Source organism: Micropterus dolomieu, linkage group LG16 (assembly GCF_021292245.1).
Source record: "Micropterus dolomieu isolate WLL.071019.BEF.003 ecotype Adirondacks linkage group LG16, ASM2129224v1, whole genome shotgun sequence".
Taxonomy (NCBI): Eukaryota; Metazoa; Chordata; class Actinopteri; order Centrarchiformes; family Centrarchidae; genus Micropterus; species Micropterus dolomieu.
Genome location: NC_060165.1, coordinates 8,098,439 through 8,124,322, shown reverse-complemented (window position 1 = coordinate 8,124,322; position 25,884 = coordinate 8,098,439). Strand labels below are relative to the sequence as shown.

Here is a 25,884-nt window from a genome sequence, read left to right as displayed (position 1 = left end):
TCCCCCCCCCCCCCCCCCCCCCCCAGGAGTTTTTTGAAAAGATAAAAATGCAACAGAAATTGAAAAACCTGGGAATTGCTTTGCCAGCCTCCCCTCGAGGCACTAGTTCTGGTAGTATGGACCTGGTGACTCTGTTCATCGTCAACCAGATTGCTGCTGAGAAAGAAAATAAAGGTGAGAAATAACAGCTTGTAGAGGCAGATTTATTCCAGCAGTCAACAGTTATATTTACCAAAAATCTACAAAAGAAGCTGAAAGGGAAAACAGTACATTAAGGAGTATAATGGAGGGTAACCTCAGCCTTTATGCTATCTTTACACTCTCAAATAAATGAGATATCAGAAAGCTAGTTAAAATATATTATATATTGTAATGTATAGTCATTGTTTTATAGTGTGAGGTATCAGACAGTTAAAGTACATAATGATCCAAATAGTAAAACATCAAATAACACTATTTTGCAAATATGATGATCACAGACTTGTCTATCCACCAGTGCCTATGTTAATCAATTCCTCAGCATGGCAAATGATCTGAGTAAACAGTGTTTGTGTTTTTTAGATCCTCCTAAAATGGCAGTTCTTGGCAGCTATAAAGGAGGATCGAAGCATAAGAGAAATGAGCCCCTTGTACTCCCTATGAGCCCCTGCTCTCCATCACAGCTCAGTCTTGTTGAGAGCCAGCCTGAGTGCAGGTAGAGCTGGAGTGTGGTCTGTCAAAAGGCATTTTCTAACAGTTTCTATCGAGCGTGGTAGTTACTTACCACTGACTCCTTAACAATGTGTTCATATTTGGATTCTGACCTCTGGCCTATGAATTAAAGGTCCAATCAATGGGTGTTGTTTATACAAAGCCAGTATCATGCAACTCAAACGTCATCCATCACCTTATTAATTAATACTGAATACCCTTCTCATAGAGTCGCACATTAATTGTGTTTATTATGTGTCTAGTGTTCAAGGAGCAGGAAAGAGAACGCATGTAATTCCACAAGGGTTCAAGTGTCGGCAGGTTAGTCACTTTCCAAACATTCATATAGTACTTTTTTTGTCTTACATGTCTTACCTTAGGAAAATTTGCTGAATATGAACAAATGTTGGGACCGTCTGTATAAAAAGTCAGTTATCTTTCTGTCCCCTAGCTGTCGCCAGTGCTGGAGTCTGCTTTCTCAGACATCAGTGCATCTGACTACCTGCCACCCATAGCTGACACCGTCAGCCCCTTGTCCTACACCTCATCAGCTTCCTCAGCCCAAGGTGGTGTTGTATGGAGTATTTTATGGAGGAAAAAAACTCATATTAATTAAACTACACAATGGTAACTGTGCATTTGTACTCTGCATGAGTATTTTTTATACAATAAGTCAATTTAGGCCAAATTACACTGGTCTCCTCAGGAATATTCCCCCGACAGCTGAATGTCCAACAGAGAAGCCAGGCGCCCTGCTCCCTTCCTCACTGGGACACCTCAGGGCTGGTGCAGACCAAGGTAGTAAAAAGAGATTTTTCTAAAGAACACATTAATTTAACCACATTGGTTGCAGTTATTACACAGGCATCGGAACGTTTGACTCCAGGGTAGCTTCAGAGGCCTTTTGACAGTATCTTATATGATATGAAATATGATGCCACTCTAATATCCAATCTGAATTTATTTTGCTAGTTTCAGCCTTTCTCCCATCCCAGAGTTATGACAGACTGTATCCCCTGGTCCTATGGATCAAACCCACCCCTCTACCAACCGGAGACACCGTCAGCAGCCCAAGTCCTGTTCAGAAGTCCAGAGCCGGGGTGAGGACCATTTCTAGAATTTGATGGAATGTTTTCCCTCCTTGATCATTTTGTAACCATTCAAAGCAAATGTCCATTATCACAGTAACACAGAGGCTAGAGGCCACGCAAGACACGAGGTCACCTTCTCTCTAAGTCCCCCGGAGGACAGGGAGGGGATATTGGATTTCACCCTCAATCAATCAGAAACAAAGCAGCAGTTTGAGGAAGATGTCTTCAGGGGCTTCAGTACTGATGAATGTGAAAGAGAAGGTGAATACTGCTTGAAACGTTTGCATAATGACTTTTTTCTTTACACTAACAATTAAATTTGATTACAGCTTCTCATTTTGGGAGAGTATCATCAAAAATATATCTCAAAGATGAAACACCGGCCAAATCTTCAACACCACAGTATGTGTTTATACATAAAATCAAGTCAAACGCTTTATTATTGATGTGTAATATGCTTTGAATTTGTATTTATGTTTGGGTTTCTTTCTTTGCTGTCAGAACCGTCCCTGACTCACAGAGCATGGGAGTGGAGGTAAGCTGCCACATACTGTCCAGTGCATGTGAGTGTGTTTAAGTTAGCTTTTTATTGCCACCAAGTGGTGGAGTTTGAAATTGCGGTGAACGGTGAATTGAAAGAAAACATTAAGAATATGCACTAAGTAGTTGATTAAGAACATTTTACTTGGTTTTTCAATCCTCACGAGCTGTTGTACAGAGTTTCTAGCACTGTTTGTTAATTTATTATTAACTCAGCTGTATTTATATAGCACTTTTCATACAAACATACAGCCCATGTTGCTTCATATGAGGGTACTAGGCACTTTTGGTGTGGGCTTTTGCAGTTTTACTTGTTAATTCCGTTTGATTCCCAGCTCTCCAACTGCACTGACATGGACTTTTGTAAGTTTCTTAAGCAGCTCCAAATAAGCTACCCATTTATTGTGTATATGCTGGAGAAAAGACAACAAATTGAATAGATGTTTGTTTTTTCCAATCCCACAGCATGTCTTGAACACAACAATGGCCTCATGAATGGCAGTGACTATTCGTCAAGCTACTCTTGTGGAACAGGTTACGTCAGTTCAGACTCAAATGATGTAAGTAAAGTTACACCGAGGAGTTTTGTCCTTCTTGCTGCCGTACTGTGACTGCAGAATCACTTTAGAATAAAAAAACATCACCTCTGTGCCATAGTTTTTGAACAAATCATTATTATTGATCATTACCGGATGATGTATGATACTAGCAGACAAACAATCCTCTAATCAACACCTGTCAGCAATAGTTATCACTGAAAATGAACACAATACTGGAAAATATTATGTGCCCAGTGCTGACTGATAAATTGCTTTTCCCATCATACACTGGATTGCCTTAAACAAATTGTTAATTATCCAACAACATCACTTTATTCTTTTCTGAATTTTACAACACCACACATCAGTAGACTTTTCTCTTTAGTCATATCTAACCTAAACATTATGTTTCCCATTTCTAACTGTGTTTTAGGATGAAGAATGCTGTTTGCCATGTCTCCAGGCTGCCTCTTCATATATGGACCAAGCCTGTTGTGCAGATAGCCTCAATCCAAACCTGGTGCCAGATAAAGCCTTAGGAAGCAATAGCACACAGACGGGAAGCAACACAGCTCAGTTTGAGTCTCCTCAAGCTCTAGCTCAAACTCAGATCTCAGAGCTGTGCAAATGCAAGAAAACATCCCATGAAACTCAAGATGTGGGAACTCAAACTGCTGACAGCCCCACAGCTAAGACATGTGATGCCGCGACTCAGTGCAGCCTTGTTGTAGAAAGCACAACCAAAGCCACTGGGTTCAACTTGTGCCTACCACCTGTTGAAGTGTCAGTACCGTATCCAGCCACAAAGAGGCAGACTGATACTGCTGCAGAGCCAAATACACACACACCTTTACCTGGAAAGGCCAGTAGCGGAGGGAAGCATATGCCCTGGAGCAAGAAGAAATTTGGGGCTGCTCCCCTATCAGGCAGTGATAGCAAAGTGATCTTAAAGATACCCATACACCCCTTTCTAGATGCTCAGAGCATGACGGATGGCAGAGGTATAACATGAAAGTGAAAGATTGAATGTGTCACTTCGTGTTTAAATTGAGAAATCTAAGATTCATATTCCCCACGACACTGTACGCAGGATAAGCGGTTAACGATGGGATGGGAAGATTCATATTTAAATCCTGCAGATTCTACTGACAGATCCAGACAGGAACAAAGTTATTTTGTTGAATTCCCATGTTTTCCGCTCTTGTGTCTAATTTAGGTAAAGAGAATCAAGAGGGCAGAGATGAGAGGGGGCAACAGGAAAATGGCCGTCTGATGAAAGTCCTCTCAAGTGAAGTGAGGGAGGAGGTCACATCTGCCGCCAGAGTTGACAGGCTCTCAGATGAGGCTGAAACACTTCAGGAAATAGCCGACATTTTGCTCTTGCTCAAGCAGAGGAAGGGGGAGGGATGGTAAGGAAGGAAGGCAGATGAATGAAAGCAGCAGGAAATAAGAAAACATGCCTGTTCTGTGCATGTTTTTTTAATTCAAAGCATTATTTAATTGTTCTAAGCAGATAAAGCAAATAAAATATTCATAGTGTTTGATCAAAGTGTTATAATCGAGACACACTGAAATAAAGCCAGAAAGCGTTACTCTGATTCATTTCATTCAAGTTTATTTCTTTCCCCATAAACATAATCAAGTGTTAAGATTTCATGAACATATTTATTTCTTATAGAATATAAACTCTAGCAAAACATTTACAGCTTGAACATTAATCAAATATACTATACTGCACTCTTTTTTTGTGTGTGTTTTTGTAATTCCTCGTAAACTGTAGAAACACACGTAGTTGGTTCACATTGAAAAAAATTGCAACCATTTCACCACAAGTACACATTAAATGTCCCCATTGTGACAGAGGACAGCGTCAACACAACTGGATGTTAACGGCAGAACACCACTTGATCTTTGACAAGGCGCAGCCTGAAACAATCACGTTAAATATTTGGTCAGCACAAGTTCAGTTACACAGTCTGTGTTATGGAGCTTCATCTGTGTGTATTTTAACTGTAATAACACTGTCAGTACAAAAGTAGTCTGTGGTTTTAAGACAAGTCATCCAAATGACAATCCAACTGATAAAACAATACCTTTATTTTACCACATTCAATACCACATTTTAAATCAAAGTCAAGCTATGTTTCTCCACCTTTAATCTAGTCTCTTGGATGAAAAGGTTAACGAGCCCAATTTAGTACATTTTAACCTAAAGGTTCAAAGGACAGTAATAAGGTTTCCACATAATGGTGTTTTTATGCCATTTTATTATTGTCTTGCCATTTATGTAAGTAATATTGTACTAATTCCTGTTGTGATGATTAACCATTTCCATAGGCATACATATGTACACGTGACACTGTGACAATACCAAAAATATCACAATACTTGATGCGAATACTCACTACATTGTGCCGCAGCATTTAATAAACAGCTTCTCATTTGAAAAGTTTATTAAAAAGAGGTATTATATCTTATTAATTCATGATGGATTAGGACCCATGTGCCAAAATGACTGTCCTTCACTTGACATGGTCTGCCATGAGAGAGACATGTTCATTGGACATGGTAACAGCGCAACTTGTTAACGCCTTTTTACCTATTTTGTTTTCTTATACAAAGTTACTCCGTAAACTGTTTTTGCTACACAGAAACCTATGTGTATTTGACTAACAAGGTGTAACCTCACACAGTTTTACAATTTTACAAAACAACATTGGCAAATTACGCTAAAGCCCAGTCCTCAAAGTTTGACACAAGAACCACATAAATGATATGCTCTGCTATTTGTACATAAGGCTATGGAGGAAGACAAAAACCAAAATACATGAAATTATAGTAAAAAATAATAATATTCCATCACAGTTAAAATATGTACACATAAAATAAAAGTTATGTAGACCAAATTATCATAACATGATATAATACATCCACTTGAGTGTTTTGAACTGAGAAAACAAAAACAGCTAAGAGGCACCTTCACAATACACAGGCACTAGTATTATCATGTTAAAGATAGGATGAAATACTTGAAATACAGGTCTCAATCAAAAATCATAGTTTTAGTCTACCACTTTAGTTGCTGGACTTACACATTTAATATAACAACCAGCAATCAGCAAAAGTTAATGACTAATGTAGCTATGTAGGTTAATAACGTGGCATCATTGTGTAGGTTTTGGCAACTTGAGATGAGACTACTCTCCATAGAAGTATGTTAAAAACTACAATTTTTAGAGGCAGGAAAGCAACAGAATTGAAGGTCTGGAACTGAAGAAAACAGACTGCTAAAACACTTAGTAATTTGTTGCAAAGCTGATTGACAAAAAATATTATTTAAATTAATTAATTATAACAAATAAACCATAGCAACAGAAATTTCTTTGAGTGCTACTAGATTGGTGAGTAGGTTTCTTTAGGCACCAACTGACAATACAAGTTTTCTAAACTTGCACAACACGCTGTACATCTCTGGTCTTTGCTTTTCATAAAAATATCAGAACAAGACAAACTAAGATGTGGAACTGACATTTTTGTGCTATGACACAAGGTTAAACAACATTTAACTGAGATGTGTTTCATATAGAAAGGCATAATGGTACTATAGATCAACAATACGTTACAACTGCATCATGTCAACAAATGTTTGTTGATGTTTTTCCTGTTTTTCAAGACCAAGTTTACTGTACCTTTTCAAATGTTCTCAATGGAAATGTATTCTGACATAATGCTGAAGGATGGCTGTGTCATGTTTTACCTTTTGTACTGTATGTACAACATATAAAAATTATATTTAGAGTCAGAGAATGTACCAAATATTAGGGACATCTTACTTACATCATCATCATCATCAGTGGACTTCATGATAGGGGAAGCGTCCCTTTTATTTTGTACATCAACAGTCATGTTTTCTGTGTCCACGAAAAAGACACTGAACACCTGTCTGTTATCTGTGGAAAAGGCAATGTTTTAACCTTTCATAATTGAGATATGGTGCATGGTTGACCACTGACACCAAATCTGGAGTCAATTCACCCTCAATTCAGAGAACAGGCTGAAAACAAAACATTCACACTCCTGCTACCAGCTGAAGCATTATCATTGACTTCAGATTCCTGAATCGACTGAATTGAAAGTGAACTCACTCACGTTAGCAAAACTGCCTTATAAACTGTGATTCTTCAATCTCACAGTGAGGATAACCAGTGGCTCCCACACAAAAAACGAAAAATGTTACTCTCTGCATGTTTCAGTTATCACAAAAGCGAATTAAACACCCAGAGGGAGGTTACCAACACTCAAACTCTCCCTAGTCCACGTCAGATGCGTCGTTGTCCGATAGATGGTAGTTTGAACCTTTGACTCGGATATATTCGACCTGCCGTCCCTCGTCTGAATCAGAGGCGCCGCAGGAGCAAAGCTGGTTTTCGAACAGCGCTTCAATCTCCTCCAGACGGCGGGCTTTGGTCTCCGGCAGGCAGCCGTAGATAAAGAAGAAACCCAGCAAAGCCATGCTGGAGTAGAGGAAGAAAGCTCCTGGGAAGATGAAACAAAAGAACACACTGTCACTCACAGCCCTCCACAAACACAAGGAACAATCTGTCGCTGTGTTGTGGCTTTCAATAGCTATGTCACTTTTTGTAAATAAGTCTGGTTGTTTTCATCCTTCAAAAAAAAAGAAGACAACACTGGTGCCCCACGGACTTCTATGTAGATGTGTGTGTGTCCTAAAATGTTATACCAAATTGAAATATTGCTTTCAGGCTGCTGGTCACCTTATGATAACTTTAAAGTAAGAGAAGTAACACGCCCATGTCAAAATGGCACTACAGGAGAAGTCACCTAGAAACAAGCATTCATGTTCTACTTTTCAAAGCAAAATGACATTTTGAGCTGCAACCAAGTGTGCATTATGCTAAATGCCGTGACCATTCCTACGACAACATCATTACGTTTAACCATCTCAGGATGCCTCCACAATCAACCGTGATGGATCAATGCCACCTCCACAAAAGGTCAGTTCCTTCCTGTCTGAGGCGAAACCTGCTGTTGAGATACATTGACTAAAGAGGGAAGAGGGTTGGGCAGGTTAAAAAGGTTGGCAACACCTCGGGGTATCAGTTTGCTGTTCCCTCCTTGCTGGTCTTGACGTAAGGTAAGTATAAATGCAAGTTACGCAAGATCTGCTCAGGGGGTTGCATAAGGATTGACATGAGGAGTGATAGCATCGATGGCTGGTAGTAATGGTTTCCTGAGTGTTTAGTCTGATTAAAATTACATGAGTTCAGGTTGACTGGGTTTATAATAAAGAAAGGCATGGCCGAGTCCTTCCCTTTCTTCCTCAAAAATTAAGATAATGGTAATTGGTGTGCTCTAATTTCTGCAGCCTCAGATACTGACCATAGTAGGTGAAGTACTGAGCCAGGTGGAGGAAGGTGAGAGACACCAGGATGTTGAAGGTCCAGTTGACTCCGGCTGCGCAGGCATTGCCTGTGCTCCTTGCCCACAAAGGGTAGATCTCTGAGTTGATGGTCCATGGCATTGGACCCATCCCTGAGAGAGAGATGAGAGATGAGCCTTGTGGGATTACATTAAGAGGACATGGAGACCAGTTTAAACACGAGGCTCAGTCTTGGGTCACTCTTACACAGTTAGAACACATTTCTGTTTGTCCTCTGTGTGAGTGGACATTCAAAGCTCTCAATATTAAAATTACTTTAAAGAAGACTAATCGAAGCCGCCTACAATGCTAGTAGTACGTACTGATTTGGCCTAAATGTAGTATATAGTATGCAAACAAAAACTGTATACTTCATACTGCATACAGTATGTAGTATACAGTACATGTAGTATGTAGTTAGAGCCTACACCTATGCTAGCAGCTCTGTGAGGCTGTACTTTGCAGCTAATGCTAACGTCAGCATGCTAACATGCTCACAATGACAGTGCAAACATGCTGATGTTTAGCAAGTATAATGGCTATCTTAGTTTATTGTGTTAGTATCTTTTTAGATATAGTCTATGGTTAGTATGCTAACATTTGCTAATTAGCACAAAACACAAAGTACATCTGAAGCTGATGTGAATGTCATTAGTTTTGCAAGTATCTGTTCGTAAACCAAAAGTCAAGGGATCACTACAGTTATTCAGTTAATCTCAAGAATTAATCTAATTTCATGGCAAGCAATCCAGTATTTGTTGAGATATTTCACTCAAAAGCTTTAAGGTCAATTACACTAACACTACACAGTACTTGGTGTTACATTTAAGATAGCATTTGCGGCCAAAACCGGAATTTAGATTACTAAACATTATTAAAAGCATCTTGGCATGGTTACGTTTACAAGTGACACTGAAATGACAAATGAAAAACTAAGATTTGATCTCTTACCTGGAGCGAAAGCAGCCAAGTAAAGCACCAGACCCAGTAAAACCATCCAGGAGTAGGTGGTAGGACAGTAGTTGTATGCCCAGTAGGTTTGATCTCTCATCAGGCTGGAGTTGGAGCATCTGGAAGAGGGAGGCACAACTCATTGGCTTCTGTTAATAACTCTTGACACTGGATCTCAATTCCATGGTGACATGTGTCATTTCACATTAAGCAGTTGCACTGAACCAAAACTCTAAATATAATTCTTGCACCACACCTAACTCTACTGCATCCTAAACACACGGACATACTCGTGCAGCATCCTGTGACTCACCTGCCCCATGCTGCTTGCTCGGTGGAGGCCTTATTGACTGGCACACAGGAGGAGGTGAGGAGCGCCGAGCCATTCTCGCGGTAACAAAAACCACATCCAGGGTCCAGCATACATGGCTCACACAGCCTGCAAATCAAGAAGCAGACACATTAGCAACAACATTAGCTATAATTTGACTGAACACAATCAATCACATTGCACAGTATTGACGTCACATTCATTTACTTTTCATTGTAGAATACTGACAGAAATACTGTAAAGGAATAGTATTAAGTTGAGCACACCCCTGACACAAGATGGGACCATGACAGAAAGCAGCACTACACCCCCTCTAATTAAGACTCTAATTGAGACTTGCCTCATTAGCCAAATTCAATTAATGTATGGACTGTTCCCCACATAAGGGAAGTGATTAATCAAAATTAAGAGCAAACACAAATGGTGAGGGATTCATCATCATTAAATCTTATCCTGTCTTATCCCTCTGTTATGTCCATCCACGTCCAAAAGTACATCTTGTCATGTACCATAGTCAGTTATGTGTTTAGCAGTAAGAGGGTTTGAGAAGCTGACTTACTGGCAAACTTTTCACAAGGGCACACTATGTTTTCCATGCAGTGTCATCAGGGTTGTTGTGTAGTGCCCAGTGCATAAAATGTGTGTTTTGTTTCAGAGGTCTATTTTTGCAGTCTGCAGACTCCTTCTGTACAGGGCACCTTGCTCTAATTACACACTAAGGTCAGCTAGACCAAAATAAAACCAATTGCTAGTACCTGAGGGATGCTAAAGTACATATTGTGGGAAGGTGAGGACAGACATGCAATAGCTTATGATCAGCTAAGATTCAAATGATGCAATTTTAAAACATGTATAAAATTGGTATTTTCATATATTATGTAATTATTAGCAAAGTTATGGAGTATTGTCCTTGATCCTGGCTACATATGTAAGCTGTAGGGCTGACCCCCAATAGTCGAAGATTCGATGCTTCGATGGGCGGAGCCTGATTCGACTGTCAATCTCACAGTCGAAGCTTCGGAGAGAAACAAGGATCATGCCATTTTGGCGATATGGGGGTGCTCAACGTCTGATTTTACATAGAACTACCAATTTTCTCCTAATACGTTAACATACAGCCTAATACAATATACATTTCAATGTTTAATGCTGTATATAAACATGTAAAAAGAATAAAACTTTCAATAAATGTTATTAAAGTGTGTAAATATATTCAAAATTTTAACCCTAACCCTGGATCGTCAGTGCGCATGTGTTAGCGTAGCTTGTGCGTGTGTGTCGGAAGAGGAACCACCAAAATAGCAGCTACTTGAAATAGACCCGCGAGGGACCGCGACGTGCATGTAGTTGTCGGCAGAAGGAATACTACTGGATCAGAGTTTAGAGTAACATTAGCAGCTCTAGGAATTTGGCAAAGTTTACACCACATCATACTTTACTAATACTTGGACTAGCTCTACTCCAATACAAAACCAATATTTCATCACTTTCATGTCTTCTACATAGATCTTCAACTGGTGATGACGTTTGCCTGGCTTTAGCCTTGGCCTTTTAGCACACGAGTCAGTTGGAAACAGCCGAGGACGAATTTTCAACCAACTCATGGAGCTAATGTTGATGATGAGCTTAATTAACTAGTTAGCTACAACCATAGAGGCTGCAACAAATAAAATCTGCTAGTGGCAGCTGATATTTTAACTAGCAAAATTGATAGTCACCGGCTAGAAATTAGGACCCTACTTTTGCCAACCTCTGTCTGACATCAAGGACCCATTATTTTAACAATTTGAGTCAATCCGTTAACAATATCACTGTAAACTGCATATGCACCAGCATGAAAGGAAATGAAGTGAGGGGGCTGGGACTTAGGGAACGGCAAATTGTTAATTTAAAGGTAAATATCCAAGAGATTACATAATTTCCCAGGCATTTAACCTATTGTCAAACCCTTCTGCTGTGACCATATTTTCAAACCCCCAAACTGGGACCCTTGTACCACGAGTTCATGCCAAGCCCCCTGAAAATGCGCCAAGCTTTAAAGCCAATTTGACATAGGGCCCCGCCTCCGACACTGTGTCTAGTTCTCTTTATGCATCCATGTCGTAACCATCATAGCCTATGACTCAGGGTCTAGCAACAACCTTGACAACATCACATTGATTGATTGACACACATACAGACAAATCAGTGTCGAATTCAGATGCGTGGTGCATTGTTTATGTTTTTATTTTAGGGTGTAATAATGAGCGGGACAGAAGATGACAAACGTAGATGTGAGTGCTGAAAACAAGTATAATATTAGATTTATTATTTTAATTGTGGTGTAAAACTGGAACAATTTGGTAATGACTGTTGAACACAACCTTAAATGGGACGTCCCATCCACAAAGTGTGAGAGGCCTGTAGTGGCGCTATAATGCTGTATAACGGTCAGCGAAGGCATGCGTGGGCTTATATGGAGTAAAGAGACTTCAGTGAAGCCACTACAGTGTGGTAAAAGCACTCATCCCTTCAAATTACAGTGTTTGTGTTTGTGTGTGTACCAGTGGCGGGTGTTATAGCATGTGAGTGCTGGACAGCGAGTCCATTAGGCTGCGCTGTTTGTTATTGTGATGAAAGACCGTTGTTACCCATGAGTTTCATCTTGTGTCTATGTAACTGAGAGTAAATTGGGACATATAGGCATCTGATCTCTGGCTTACATGAAAACACACTCAGGTTCTGTGTGTGTGTGTGTGTGTGTGTGTGTGTGTGTGTGTGCGTGCCCTTTGTTGCCAATGTAGAGTGTGAATTGTGAATTGCAGCTGATTTAGACCTACAGTTTGGGAGAAGTCATAGACATGAAAAATATTTATTCAGCATCTTTACAGTATTGTTTCCATGACAACCCATTGTTTTATCCAGTTATTAATAAATCAGTCAAACATAATAAATGTTGTATCTTGAATATACGCCTTTAGATGCGTATTAAATATACACTTAACCGTTTTTAACAGCTCTTTTTGTAACATCAGGATATGTGGGATAATTGTGCTGTAACAGTTTTATTTTTGCTTACTTTTGGTAATAAAGGGAGGTGATAAGTGATCATTGTTTCATAAAATATGAGCCAGTTTTCCAGCAGCAGTGGGTCCATTAGCTTAATGAATGCTACTTGGAACCAAACTGAAGCATGTACTCACTGGTATTTGGAGCAGGTAGAGTTGGCCATAGATGGGTCTGGTGGGTGGAAGGTGACAGGAGGACTGTGCTGGGCAGACATTAGAAAACCGATGGCCAACAGGCTCAAACTCAGACATGTACCTGTTAAAAAAATGTATACACATAACATGCAAAAATGACAGGATCTATGGACATTAGGGGTGTAACATGTTCTTGTGCCATGAGATCTCATGATATTAATATGATAAATATGATGAATATGAAAAAGTTTTCTCACGATCTTCGCATTGCGGAGTGTGAGGGAGAAATTAGCATAGAACATGCACCTGCCACTTTTAAATCATTTGTTTGGCAGCATTTTAGGTACCCAGTGGAAACAATAAACAGCAGTGACAGACAAGACATGAACAATATGTAAGTAAGTGACATTTCAAAATGCACCTGCCATGTTTTGCATATCATCTCGCCTCATTTTGGTGAACCCAATATTATTTATCATCACATCCCTAGTAGACATCACTACCTGACGTGTACTTTTGTGACTAACTTACCTGCTATACTGCCCAAGGTGAGCTTCCTGCGCCCCACTCTCTCCACTAACCACACTCCTAGCACGGTAAACAGGAAGTTGGTGAGGGTAGCAAGTCCAGCCAGCCAGATCGCCAGCCTGTCGTCCCGCACTCCTGACATCTGCAGGATGGTGGCGCTGTAATACCTGTGGGATGCAAAGACAGAAGGAAATGAATGAGTAACTGTCATTAAAACAACAATTTGTCCAGTTCAGTCGTGGACAAATTTATATCAGCCTTGTAAGAAAATTAAAGGATTATTATTGTTTATTACAACTTGGACATTATTTTTGTAGTTTTGGTGAGTGTTTATGTCAGGTATAATAACACTGTACTCCCCAAAGTTGTTATTTAACTGATTATTTAAAGGAATTGTTCAACATTTTGGGAACTGTGCTTATTCACTTTCTTGCCAAGAGTTAGATGAGAAGAGCGATACCAGTCTGTACATAGTAATAATGGAACTAGCAACCGGTAAGCTTAGCTTAGCACAAAGACTTGAAACAGCTAGCCTGGGCCCCGTCCAAAGGTAACAAAATCCCCCCACAGGCACCTCTAAAGAGCATTTTTAACACCTTAAATCTTGTTTGTCTACGCTATTTTACAGGGGGTTATGTAGCAATTATTTCTTGCCCAGGAGCAGAAAGCTAAGCTAAGCTAAGCTAAGACAAGATATAACTTAATTAATCCACCGTAGGGGAAATTTTGGTCGACATAGCAGCACAAAGAAATATAAAAGAACAGATGCAGATGCTAGGCAATCAAGCCAGGAAATTATCCCCCTTAAAGCAGTGTACTGTTGTTGTTTCCCTGTTTCAGTCTTTGCGCTAAGCTAAGCATACAGACATGAGAGTGTTGTCAATTTTCCCATCTAACTTGCTGCAACAAAAGCAAATAAGCGTATTTCCCAAAACACTGAACTATTGTTTTAAACTTCTTTATTTAGAGGTAAAGAATTTTTAAAGTGTCTTGAAACCAGAAAAGTCAGCAATATTCCTTCATTACACAGGAACTGTCTGCGCACACAACCTTGGCAAGTAGCTGTATAATGATAAAAACTATAGCCAAAACTACAACAATAAGACCCAAGTTGTAATAAACTACAATTATACTTATTACACAAATATGTTTGCAGTAATAATACAAGTCTCAAAACAATGTTCTGAAAAATTATTCATTCAAACTCCTTTTAGGCTCTAAAATGTCAACAAACCAACCACAACACTCTCTTCTTGAGAGCCAATCACTCATCCACCAATCACAGCCTCTCTACTTGAGTACCAGCGATCGGCTATAAATATAGTCTCTCAGCAGTCACTTCCAATGGCCCATCCAGTATAATTATACTTGCAACTCTGGCACCATGTTGCTCCATGTAGGCAGATTATCTCCAATCATCATCAACAAGGCTCTAATCAGGCTGCGGTCAACAATACTGACACCTGCATGGGGTCCATTTCCCACTTCACTCATGTTTTAGACGTAACTGGGATGAACATGAAAAACATGGACAAGTACACATATGATGGCGGCACAAACACAGACACCTGCAACGACACTATTTAAGGTGTCATTTGGAAATGATGTGCTTGAATGAGAGAAAAAAAATTGTATGCCCACACCCACAGAGGCATGTACACAAGCTGTATATAGAGACATACAGCAGATTCAAAAACCCTTAGAGAATGTAACAAATACAAAGAAGGTAATATTAATAATACTAATCATAAAAAGTCTGCCTCTCTCTGTCTCTACAGGCAACTCTGAATTAGCATTCTGCTTTTCATCTCTTCAAAAGAATTCAATCTCTCTCTTGCTCCCTCTCTTTCCCAAAACAAAGACATTGAATTGAGGGATTTGCATAATAACCCTTTACTTTTCTGTCATGGTATCCAGTCAGACAGAACGAGAACAGGAAAAGAAATGAGCTGGCGTGAAATTCTGGTTTTAAGAGCTTGACCTACCCTTGCACAAGTTCTGGCAGGCGATTACAGTTACAGACGGCCTTATTAGTCATTGGCAAACTTAGATATATAACAGCAAATGTGCATGCTGAACGGACACATGCAGAAATACAAATACATGCACGTGGATGCACTCATAAACACACAGGCGCAAAAGAAATGAGTTGGTTTTGGAGCAGCAGCGGGAGTAAAAGCACTATTTCTGTTCTCAGCAGTGCAGCCTGCTGTGTTCCATCTCCAGCCCTGCATTTTACTCGTTGCAGCGTGCACACACACACACACACGCACGCACGCACACACCTATGGCACACACGCACACACACAATGTTCTGACTTCAAAACTACTGTGAAAACAGCCTTCATAAGCAAAGTGATCCTTTTTATGACCATTGTAAAAAAATAAGTACATATTGTGTTAAATGTTAAAAGCATCTCAGAAATGGAATCTCAGACTTCAAAAGCCTCCATCAGACACCTAGGGGTGAACTTGACTGTGACTACTGCTGTATCATTCTAGTAACAGGTGACTGAGTTGCCGTTAGCAGAAAAGAGGGCAACACCGTGGGGGAAAGAATTTAATTTCAGCTTTGCTTTTGAGCGTCAATAGTCATCTCACAGTGTCGAGGGAAAAATAGTTGGCGATGAACTGAAATTTTGGCACAACAGATCAATGCATGAAGAAGTGCTGCTCAGTAGTCTCATAGGAAATCTTTCCCTAGATGAGAATGCTTCATTGTAATTAGTACACATGGAACATTGTGGTACAGAGGGTGTGTGCTATTTATTCTGGGAGTCCATTCTGTTTGTATATTTAGTTTTTTGTTATTTTGTCGACATGATATTGATAATATTTGTGATCTTTAACGTCATGTTGCAGTGCTGCAAGCCTGAATGACACAGGTTTAAGCTGTCACCCATAACAGAAAGTGACACCTCTCAGTCCAAAACACCCACTACTTGTCAACCATTAACACACATTGCAAAGTGACATGAAACACTCCAAGGCAACTCAAGCAGGACCTGAATGAAACAGACCTTCGAGGTAGTTGATGTCCTTAAATATATACACCGCTCAAAGAATTAACAGAGCACTTACAGTTTTTTTCAATTGTTAACCTGCATTGGTCAAAACTTAAGTCACATTGTCAAAACTCTTCACACAGTCAGCAAAACAGAAATGTATGTGGACCAAACTGTGAATCATTTTTCATTGCTTTCACACAAAATGTATTCAATGACCACTTTCTCCAAAATCCATGAACTCTTTTCCCATTACTACTTCACCACCTGCAAAACTGTCTGCAGCACATTTTTCAAATTCTAACACACTGTGTGTGTCCAAAACTGTTAAAAACACATTCAAAACAAAATGTTTGTAAATTTCCTGCATTTTTGCTGTAGCTGGACAGATATATATAGAAAATCTTTGCAGAACATTTACATGCATTTTATGTTTTAGAGAAATATGTGTAATGTTTTGAATGTGGTTTTACTGTAAAAGTGCAAGCTGAGTGTAAAGCAAGAAATGTGCTTGGTGCATCAATTACAGATTGTGGTCATTGGGTCTCAGGTACCAGTGTTAACTATGTAAACAACTGAAAAAAAGTGTATTGTAGCACTGAAATGTCAGGAACTTCTTTTTTTCATGGTGTCCTAGGGGATCTCCTCCCAGACCTGGATCAGGGCATCAGTGAACTCCTGGACAGTCTGGCGGCGGCGGATGTACTGATACATACCGTCCCAGACGTTCTCATTTAGATTCAGGTCTGGGGAACATGAGGGCCAGTTAATGGCATTAATGCTTTCGTCATCCAAGAACTGCCTACTCACTCTAGCCACACAAGACCAGGCATTGTCACTGCACCAGTGGCTCTGAGGATGTCATCCCGGTACCGAACAGCAGTCAGGGTACTGTTGGCTGGCACGTGGAGATCTGTGTGACCCCACAAGGACATGCCTTCCCAGACCATCACTGACCCACCGCCAAGCTGGTACGCAGGATGATGCTGCAGGCAGCATACATTTTTGGAGGTTGCCTTGCTGTTGCCTCTCCAGTGCACCTGTTGTCACTCACCTTCATTAGCTTTTCATTTTGATCTTCTAAGACTAAGAGCAGTACCTAACAGCAGTGAGTGGGAGAAAAGGGTAAGATCTTTCATTAACAGTAACAATTCTGTTCGCAATGGGAACTGGCTTTAATAAGAGGGTGTCTGAGGGAGGTCAGAGGCGAGTCAGGACTGGATTTGGTCCAATTACCTGGACCTCTGGGAGCCGCAGTGAAATGTTGCTGTCCTGCAGTGATTTCATAAACTGCGCTGAGAAGATGAAAATGGAAAAATGCTGCAATCATGCAGCCATTCTGTGCCTTTCAGTTCTGATGATTGACTGAAGTGTTGTTGGCACTCAACTCTTTTTTAAGGAAGTGCTCTCATACTACACTCATCAAGATCCAGGTTGTTTATATTCTAAACAAATGATGAATTCACTGATTAATTTCTTTACTGTAGTTGGAGCATGTGGATTAATGACTTTAGTTGATGCTGTGTTTGGTTGGAAGTCAAAAGCACAGAAAAGTTGTGACTATAAAACTGTTGACTACAAGCCTAGTCAGACGTAAAATATAGATACATACTGAACAAAATTATAAACGCAACATTTTTGTTTTTGCCCCGATTCATCATGAGCAGAACTCAAAGATGTAAGACTTTCTCTATGTACACAAAAGGCCTATTGTTCAGTGTATCCATCCATCGTCAACCGCTTATCCTGTGTACAGGGTCGCGGGGGGCTGGAGCCCATCCCAACTGACATTGGGCAAAAGGCGGGGTACACCCTGCACAGGTCGCCAGTCCATCGCAGGGCTGAAATGTACACCATCCACTTTTATTTAACCTCCTCTATCGGAGTTAAAACTATTCATCAACAGAGCTATGGTTTGGGGACAGTTACGAAAAAGGACTCGATGTTACATATACACTATTTGAACAGTGTGAATGTATTGTCCTGTTGTGCTGCAGCCAACAAAACTGACACACATGCATGGGATCCATGTCCCATTATGTCAACTGCGATGAATATGAACATCTAACACCTACACCTGCAAGGACTCTATTTGCCATTTGGAAATTATGTGCTTGAATGAGAGTAAATAAAACACATATATTCTCACCCACAGAGGCATGTACACAAGCTGAATATAAACACACATACAGTAGATTATAAAACCCTTAGAGAATTCAACACAAATACAAAGAAGGTAATACTAATAATCCTAATCATAAAAAGTCTTGAATCTACCTCTCTGTGTCTTTACAGGCAACTCTGAATTAGCAAATGTGAATTAGCTAAGCTAACATGTCTGCTAACCATTAGCAAGCTTGAGTAGTAGTCACTATAGTACGTCAAAAACGCCCCACATATTTTGCAAAGAGGTACAAATGTCACTCAGTTACAACTGCACTTAAGTTATTAGGCACATCCTTCCAACATTTTTCATTTTATACTCTATATGTGAAATAGCCCCCAAGATTACTATTATCATGAGGCATTTACAGTGAGAATAAGCTTTCAATGCAAGTTCGCCATTATCACACAATAATAGCACGTTCAAAGGTCAGAATGCAGTGTCTTGGTAATGAGTCAATAAGTCATTTTAGTTTCATTAGTAAGACCTCCACAGTGATCATCTTAAAAATAAAAAGCACACAGACACACACACACACACACACACACACAAACAATAAGCAACAGAGATCTCGTCTTTCTCTGTCCCCAAAACACACACAGACACATCCATATGCACAAACACACCCAATGTCTTTTCACATAAGAGACCCTGCGGTGCAAAGCAGACATGAGAAGGTGTGATCTGGCCCTGACCTCAGGCTAAAAATGGAAACATGGATCCACGCTCCTGTCACGCTTCAATTCCAAACCTCTCACTCAGCACATTAAAGGAGAGTAACAATACAAACATCACCCAGGGAGAAAGGCAGATGGAGCGCAAAAAGGGGAAAAGAGCGAGACACAGGGGAAGAAGAGGGGAGCAAAAGGAGGGATTGAGACAGCGATAGCTTTAGGGAGCAAATGGGTGAAGAGAAAATATGCACATGCGCTAACATGTTTCACAGGTACTTTTATGTCACCAACTTGTCAGGTAGTCATTTACACCTTTCACCAGCTAAAAGTGGAATGAATCAAATCTCTGAAACCAGATTCCAGTCAAATATTGGTGGGTTTTTTTGTAGAGGTGATTGTTAAGTGTGTCAATTTCTTCCTGTCAGTGTCTACTTTACATTTCCATTCAAAACAGAAATAAAGTGATTTGCACTGTAGATACAGCACACGAGTAAAACACAATGAATGCAGACCTGATTGCTGTTTGTCATTTAGCTGATTTAATTAGATAATATTTTAAGAATTTATATGTTTTCGCTCCACTTAATCTTCCTCTAGCATTCTGCCCCGCTATTCTTAGCCCCTTTCACATAGGTGGTGGTGAGAGGACTCTCACAACATGTGGTGTTAAGACCACACTGGTGGCTTTGTATTGTTTTAGAACCATGCATAGTAGTCGTGCACATCCAGATACCATTTAAGGAAGGTGCTGGAACAAGATAGCAATGAAAACATGGAAAAGGGGCTGCACACTGTATGTTAGGACTGTGGTTTTGTGTTCATGGTTTTTCCTGTTTTATTCTGTTTTCATGTGTTAAGTTTTGGGTTCTGTAAGTTTTATTTCATCTTGTCATGGTTTGGGGTTTTGTGTTTTGTAGCCTAGATTATTCTTTTGTTCATTCGTATGTTTAGTTTACTTAGTAACTGTCTTGTCTCTTATCTTAGTTCTTAGTCCTGCATTTCAGTTCTGTGCTTTAGTTCTTAGTCCTGTGCCTTATGTTTTAGTGTTTACTCCTGGTCTGTGTACTTCTGTGTTTTTATTATTTTGGTCTTGTCTGCTTTGTATTCTGTTTTATCCTTGGTCTGTTCCTTGTTAGGTTGTAGTTTATCTGTGTTATTTAGTTTTTTGTCTGCTAAAAGTTGGTTTGTGTTCTCTGTCTGGTGATTGTTTATTTGACAGTGTTTTGTCTTGCGTGTATGTTTCCTGTTAATTTTAGTTTGTCTTTTAGTGTTCAGTCTGCTTGTTTCATGTCCTGTTTAGTTTTCATCTATTGAGTGTTCAGTTTGAGTTTCTGCATTTTGGTCTGGTCCTGTCTGTTCCCCTCAGTTGGTGTCACCTGCTTGCCTGTGTCTGTGTTCTGTAAGCACCTCATGTCCTCCAGCCCTGCTCGTTACCTGGTGTTTAAATGTTTGCTTGTTCTGTTCAGTCTCTGTTACTGTTGTCCTCGAAAATGTTGAGTGTTCTGTCCTGCTGTGTTCTTTGGATTACTCTTCCGTGCTCTGTTCTCTGTGTTTTTGGATGCTACCCATTATACTTTGTTTCCTTGTGGATTGTGTTTCGGTTGGAGTTTCTTTTGTTTTGACTTTAGCCACTACGCTCCCAGCGTAAGCTGGTTTAGTTAGGTTAAATAAATCTTTGGTTTTAACTGCATCCACCTGGCCTATTGTCTGCATTTGGTTCCAAACCTCTGCTTCCTGCTACTGCACTCAGCTATTCATGACACTTGGCTTTGTGTTTTATTTAGCCTAGTAGCTACAAATCACTTACTCAGATTACTACTTCAGTATCTTGTTACTGGGTGGACAACGACCATCCTCTTTAAGTAGCAAAGGTTATGGTAGTGAGGTTGTTATACATCCACAAAGTCTTTAAGTCATATCAGAGAAAATGCTCAAAGAAACTGATTTGCTTGTCTTTGTGAAATAAGTTGCTTGGTGAAATGGTGGATGCTTGTTGTGCAGTGGTTTCGTTCGTGGCAAAACGGAAACAAAGAGGAAAGCTCTCTTTGCGTTGCTTCCTATTTTGCAATATTGTTATATAAAATTGTACACATAGCCATTTACTCACAGTTCTGCCCATGATACACTTACATTATGTAGAACTTTCATGATCTACTACAAGTGCACTTCCATCCAGCTGTTTCCCTACACATTTACAATTTGCGTAACACAATTGCAAAAAAGTTTTTACACCTTGGCTGAAGTGGAAAATCAAAATGCAACAAGGCACAATGGAAACAGAGTTAGCGAAAAAATCATGATGCACTTGAAGCATGTGAGTTTTTTGTCACTCCAGCCTCCGCTCCACTGAAGAGACTAAAAACAATGACAAAAACAGATCTGTGGAGAGATGAGGAGACTGGCGCTCTTTTCAATACGTCATCTTGCTCTTTCTTCTTCTTCTGCAATGGTTCAATGGCACCGACTGATGGATTAACGCCACCAGCTGTTTATCTCGATACCCCCACCTCCCGGTATTCACAGCGGTACTGGATGAAAACGCACGTTCATTTTCTTTTGCAGATTTTCAGGAAATTCTGTCAAAAATTTCACTAAAGTTAAATTAATGTAAACATTGTTGTCAAAAAGGTTGATGTGACTCATCTGAGTTGTTTTTGGCATGGTCATAAAGGTCCTTTTAGGTTTAGGTTATTAGAAAATAGTTATACTACATTATTTGTAATTCATGGGCTAAAATGTAAAATTGTTGGTATGTTACCTCTGCTTTTCTTCCAGATAAAACAGGGGAAGCTGTTTGACTATAGATAAGGTCACGATGCTGCAGCAGCAGTTAGTGAGGAGTGATGACAAACTTGTATATGTGTGTGAAAGAGTACTACAGGGAAGGTTTCCTTCGTCTATAAGACAGAATGGCTCTAAGTGCAACTTACTGACAGAGCACTGATCAAATTATGTAACTTTATAGTATGGATTAAGAAGGAGTCAGAAACAGAGAGAAGGATCCACTGTACGGCAACAGTGAGAATGATGGAGATTATGGGAGCCAACAAGTGTAAGTGTGTGTGTACGAGTGGACAGGTAGTGAGTGAGTTGGTGCAAATGAACGAGCGAGCACTTGTGTGTGTGAGTGACCGACTCACTGAGTAAGAGACTAAGTGACACAGAGAGAGAGAGAGAAAGCAGGAAGTGAGTGAGAAGAGTATCAAAAGGCGAGAAGAAGAATGAATGGTTGGAGAAAATAGAAAAGGAGAGTTGTTGGTGTGAAATCATGAAAAAATGGACCGACAGGAAAAGATGTAGCTGTAGAGACAGAAAGACAGAGACACAGAGATGGAGAGAGGGGGATTCTCATGGGAACTGGCCTATTTTTCAAATGAATGCATACGAACACAGAGCTGCGTCACATTTATGCTCTGGAACAAAAATGATTAGCCCAAATAGGTAAACTGCAGATTGGATGTTCTGATTCAGAACTACACACACACAGCACATCGTGTAACATCTGCAGATGTCAATCACATCATCACAGAATGATAACACACTTTACTCTGCCTGGCTGACCCCCAAGAAACGCCAAAATGAACACATGTATATAACCAACAAACACAAGGCAACGATGATGTAGCAGCAACACCAACTAACTAACTAAATCTAGACCTGGGGAAATGGAGAGCTTAGCTTAGCTGTGTTGCTCAATCCATTTTAATTTAACCATCCTCTGTTGGAGTATAACCTGCTGCACAAAAAGTGGAGTGGTTTGCAGGCAGTTTTTAGACAGGAGTCTAAGTCAAATACAGTATGTCTTTTCAATTAACCATTTGAACTTCTGATCCCGTTAATGCTAACTGACAGTTAGCAAGCTGCTCTGATACCTTTTGCCCCGCCACAGTTATTCTTTACAGAATTCAAAGAATCGTGAGAAAAAATATCAGTGGGGAATAAATGGCACAATGCAAAAACAAAAACAAAGAAGTGCAGGTAGCTATTGACTATCTCTAGCATGTTCTTGGCTGGCTTGGTATGTGTGTATACAATACAGTATATAAATACAGTACATATTACTTAATTTATGTATATATATATAATCTGCCTTAATATATATATATATGTATATATATATATATCATCAAGTACATGCAGTTTAATGACCTGAGTTCAGATCAGCATAGCGCTACATAACTTCAGCCTGAGCAGAGATCAACCGAAACAATTGAAAACTCCTGTGCGGCTGTGCATTAGCAACAGGTGTTGGAGATATTCTGGTTTATTAATTACTGCGGATAATTAGTGTCTCCTGAAATTCTTTGACTAATTGTAATACAAGTACATATATCCACCTGATCTTTAAAGCATGGTGTTGATCACAAGAGACCATTTGTTGTTGTTTTTGTGGTCCAAATCATAACTGATCTACGTATTTAAGTGCAAATTGATACCCACCCACTGTCCTGAGATGAGGTCCACACCTGTGTGGGTGAATATAAACAAACTCAAAATGAGCATCAGTCTTTCAGTCTGGTCTAAATTTTGCTGTCACTTTTTTTCTGCATTATACAAGACTTTATGTAATATCTGCATTTATTAAACATGTGTGGGGCTGTCCGCGACTAAGGATTTCGAATCACAATTGTCAAGTCCTGCCTGTAGTCAACTGATAGTCGAATCATGTGTGTTTTTGTGCACGCTGATTGCAAGCCGGGGGGGGGGTAACACACGGTAGCTCCGCTTTAATCTTGAGAAGCTGCGGAGCGGCAGTCTCTATTCATTCAACTTACTTTCCAGCTAAACTGAGGCTTTTTGAAGACCCTTTCCTCTCGCTCTCTCTCTCTCTCTCTCTCTCTCTCTCTCTCTCTCTCTCTCTCTCTCTCTCTCTCTCGCCTATCATTCACCAGTCTTGGACAGAGGTTTGCGTGCATTCCGTGCTGCCGACAACTGCATGCATGTTGCAGTTTCCCGCAGGTCTATTCCAAATAGCCAGCTATTTAAAAACGATAAAATATTCAATCAACGGTTATAAATTATCTGAAAGTCCCGCGAGGCTCGGACAACTAGGCACAACACCAGCGAAGCTGGGTCTCCGTCTCTTCAGCAAGTGTTCCTCTTCTGGCACTTCACACATACACGCTACGCCTACACATGCGCACTGATGACCCAGGGTTAGGGTTACAATTTTGGATTTATTCACACACTTAAAAAGCACTGATTGAAATTTTTGTTCTTTTTACATGTTTATTTACAGCATTAAACGTTGAAATGTGTATTGTAATAGACTGTATATTAACTTATTGGGAGAAAACTAGTTCTATGTAAAATCAGATGTTGAGCACCCCCGTATCGCCAAAATGGCATGATCCTTGTTTTTGCGAAGCTTCAACTATGAGATTGACAGTCGAATCAGGCTCCGCCCATCGAAGCATCGAATCTTCAACTATTCGTTGTCAGCCTTAAACATGTGTATTATAAACAACATTGTAAATGCCATTCCATCTATAGCAGAAACATGTTTCACAAATGACGTCTTGCTGTGCATTAAGCAAATTAGATTTTTGTGCTGAAGTGAGGGGTCTATGTGCGGAATGTGTTTCTGTGTGCATTTTATTAGAGGGGAAATAAGAATATTTCTCATTAGAGAGGATCTTGCTGCGACTCCATTGGAGACGAGTGAAGGAGGTTGGTGTGATTAAGCTGCTTATGAACATCTGAAAACATACAAATACACACAGGGACAAAAAACAACTCTGTAGATTTGGGAATTTCATTTAACATGTGCACAAAACACACACACACACACACCAGAGTCAGCCCTGCTGGCTCCTTGAAGGCTTGTCAGCAGTGACCATGTAAAACTGGCGTCTAGTGACATTTCCAACATGACATTTGTCTGTGGGACCATCTGTGAGGGCCAACTGGTCCCAAGTAGAACAAAACATCTAACTGCCCGCTGACAGCAACACACAGTCCACCATATATATATACCATATAAAAATGTAATCATCACAGTGTTTCTTTTCTCAGGGCATCTGAAGATTCTTTTTCATTCTCTTGTTGGTCCTTTGTGAAATAATAGAACCAAATTAATAATATAGCACATGTTCCAGGCATAAAGAGTCTGTGGTCCCAGGCATTAAGCCTGTTCCAGGGTAGCATACAACGTTAGCCAACTAGCGTCCAGGCATTAGCGTACGACAGGCTTGCAGAAAAGATACTTCAACCAGATTGACAATTTGAATAACTTGCCCAGGACAATGCAGAGGGCTAAGTAAACTAAACACAGGCAAAGAAAACGATTAGCTACTGTACCTGGGTTGGAAAGCAAGACGCAAGTCAGTATCCTAAAATAACGTTTGCAAACAACGGTAGCTTGGTATAAAGCTAACTACTCAAAGAATTTACCCACCAGTGACTGGCCCTGGTCTATAATTAGCCTACATTAAAAAATGACTACTTTACTTTTTAGGGTTTTGTATGCAATGTCGATGCAGGAATTGTAATTTTCTTCAATTTTGGTCTTCTGTCATTCATTGTTGATTTCTTTTGCAATGTCATGTTTTTTGGTCATTTTGTTTTGGATCAATAACTGCTCCATCTTGACCAGCACACACCCTGACTTCCTCTAGCGCCTGGCGAGGGAAACATGGTGAATGTGTCAACAATCCACAGATGTTTTTGTCACACCTGGACTTTTCACCTAATTCCTGGTTTCTTGGAAGTACTACTGGATAGTTTGTAGTGTGAGTGTATGCATAATA

The 25,884-nt window shown here is 40.0% G+C and overlaps 2 protein-coding genes across 2 annotated transcripts in view; one reads left to right on the top strand and one right to left on the bottom strand.

The window, feature by feature from the left end:
• Positions 1–4,458, top strand: part of LOC123984878 — a 5,206-nt gene extending 748 nt beyond the window's left edge. Inside the window, exons 3-15 of the mRNA XM_046072095.1 lie at positions 27–174; positions 562–694; positions 954–1,011; positions 1,142–1,256; positions 1,397–1,488; positions 1,663–1,790; positions 1,876–2,042; positions 2,111–2,183; positions 2,283–2,316; positions 2,657–2,684; positions 2,787–2,881; positions 3,294–3,861; positions 4,077–4,458. Coding sequence (XP_045928051.1) covers positions 27–174; positions 562–694; positions 954–1,011; positions 1,142–1,256; positions 1,397–1,488; positions 1,663–1,790; positions 1,876–2,042; positions 2,111–2,183; positions 2,283–2,316; positions 2,657–2,684; positions 2,787–2,881; positions 3,294–3,861; positions 4,077–4,273 — 1,836 coding nt within the window. The 3' untranslated portion in view covers positions 4,274–4,458. The remainder of the gene's footprint in view (positions 1–26; positions 175–561; positions 695–953; positions 1,012–1,141; positions 1,257–1,396; positions 1,489–1,662; positions 1,791–1,875; positions 2,043–2,110; positions 2,184–2,282; positions 2,317–2,656; positions 2,685–2,786; positions 2,882–3,293; positions 3,862–4,076) is intronic.
• A 35-nt stretch (positions 4,459–4,493) lies between these two features.
• Positions 4,494–25,884, bottom strand: part of LOC123984877 (proton myo-inositol cotransporter-like) — a 78,288-nt gene continuing 56,897 nt past the window's right edge. The window contains exons 5-10 of the mRNA XM_046072094.1: positions 13,296–13,459; positions 12,765–12,885; positions 9,565–9,690; positions 9,252–9,370; positions 8,261–8,413; positions 4,494–7,396 (exon numbers count right to left, since the gene is read on the bottom strand). Of these exons, the coding sequence (XP_045928050.1) occupies positions 7,170–7,396; positions 8,261–8,413; positions 9,252–9,370; positions 9,565–9,690; positions 12,765–12,885; positions 13,296–13,459 (910 nt within the window). The 3' untranslated portion in view covers positions 4,494–7,169. The remainder of the gene's footprint in view (positions 7,397–8,260; positions 8,414–9,251; positions 9,371–9,564; positions 9,691–12,764; positions 12,886–13,295; positions 13,460–25,884) is intronic.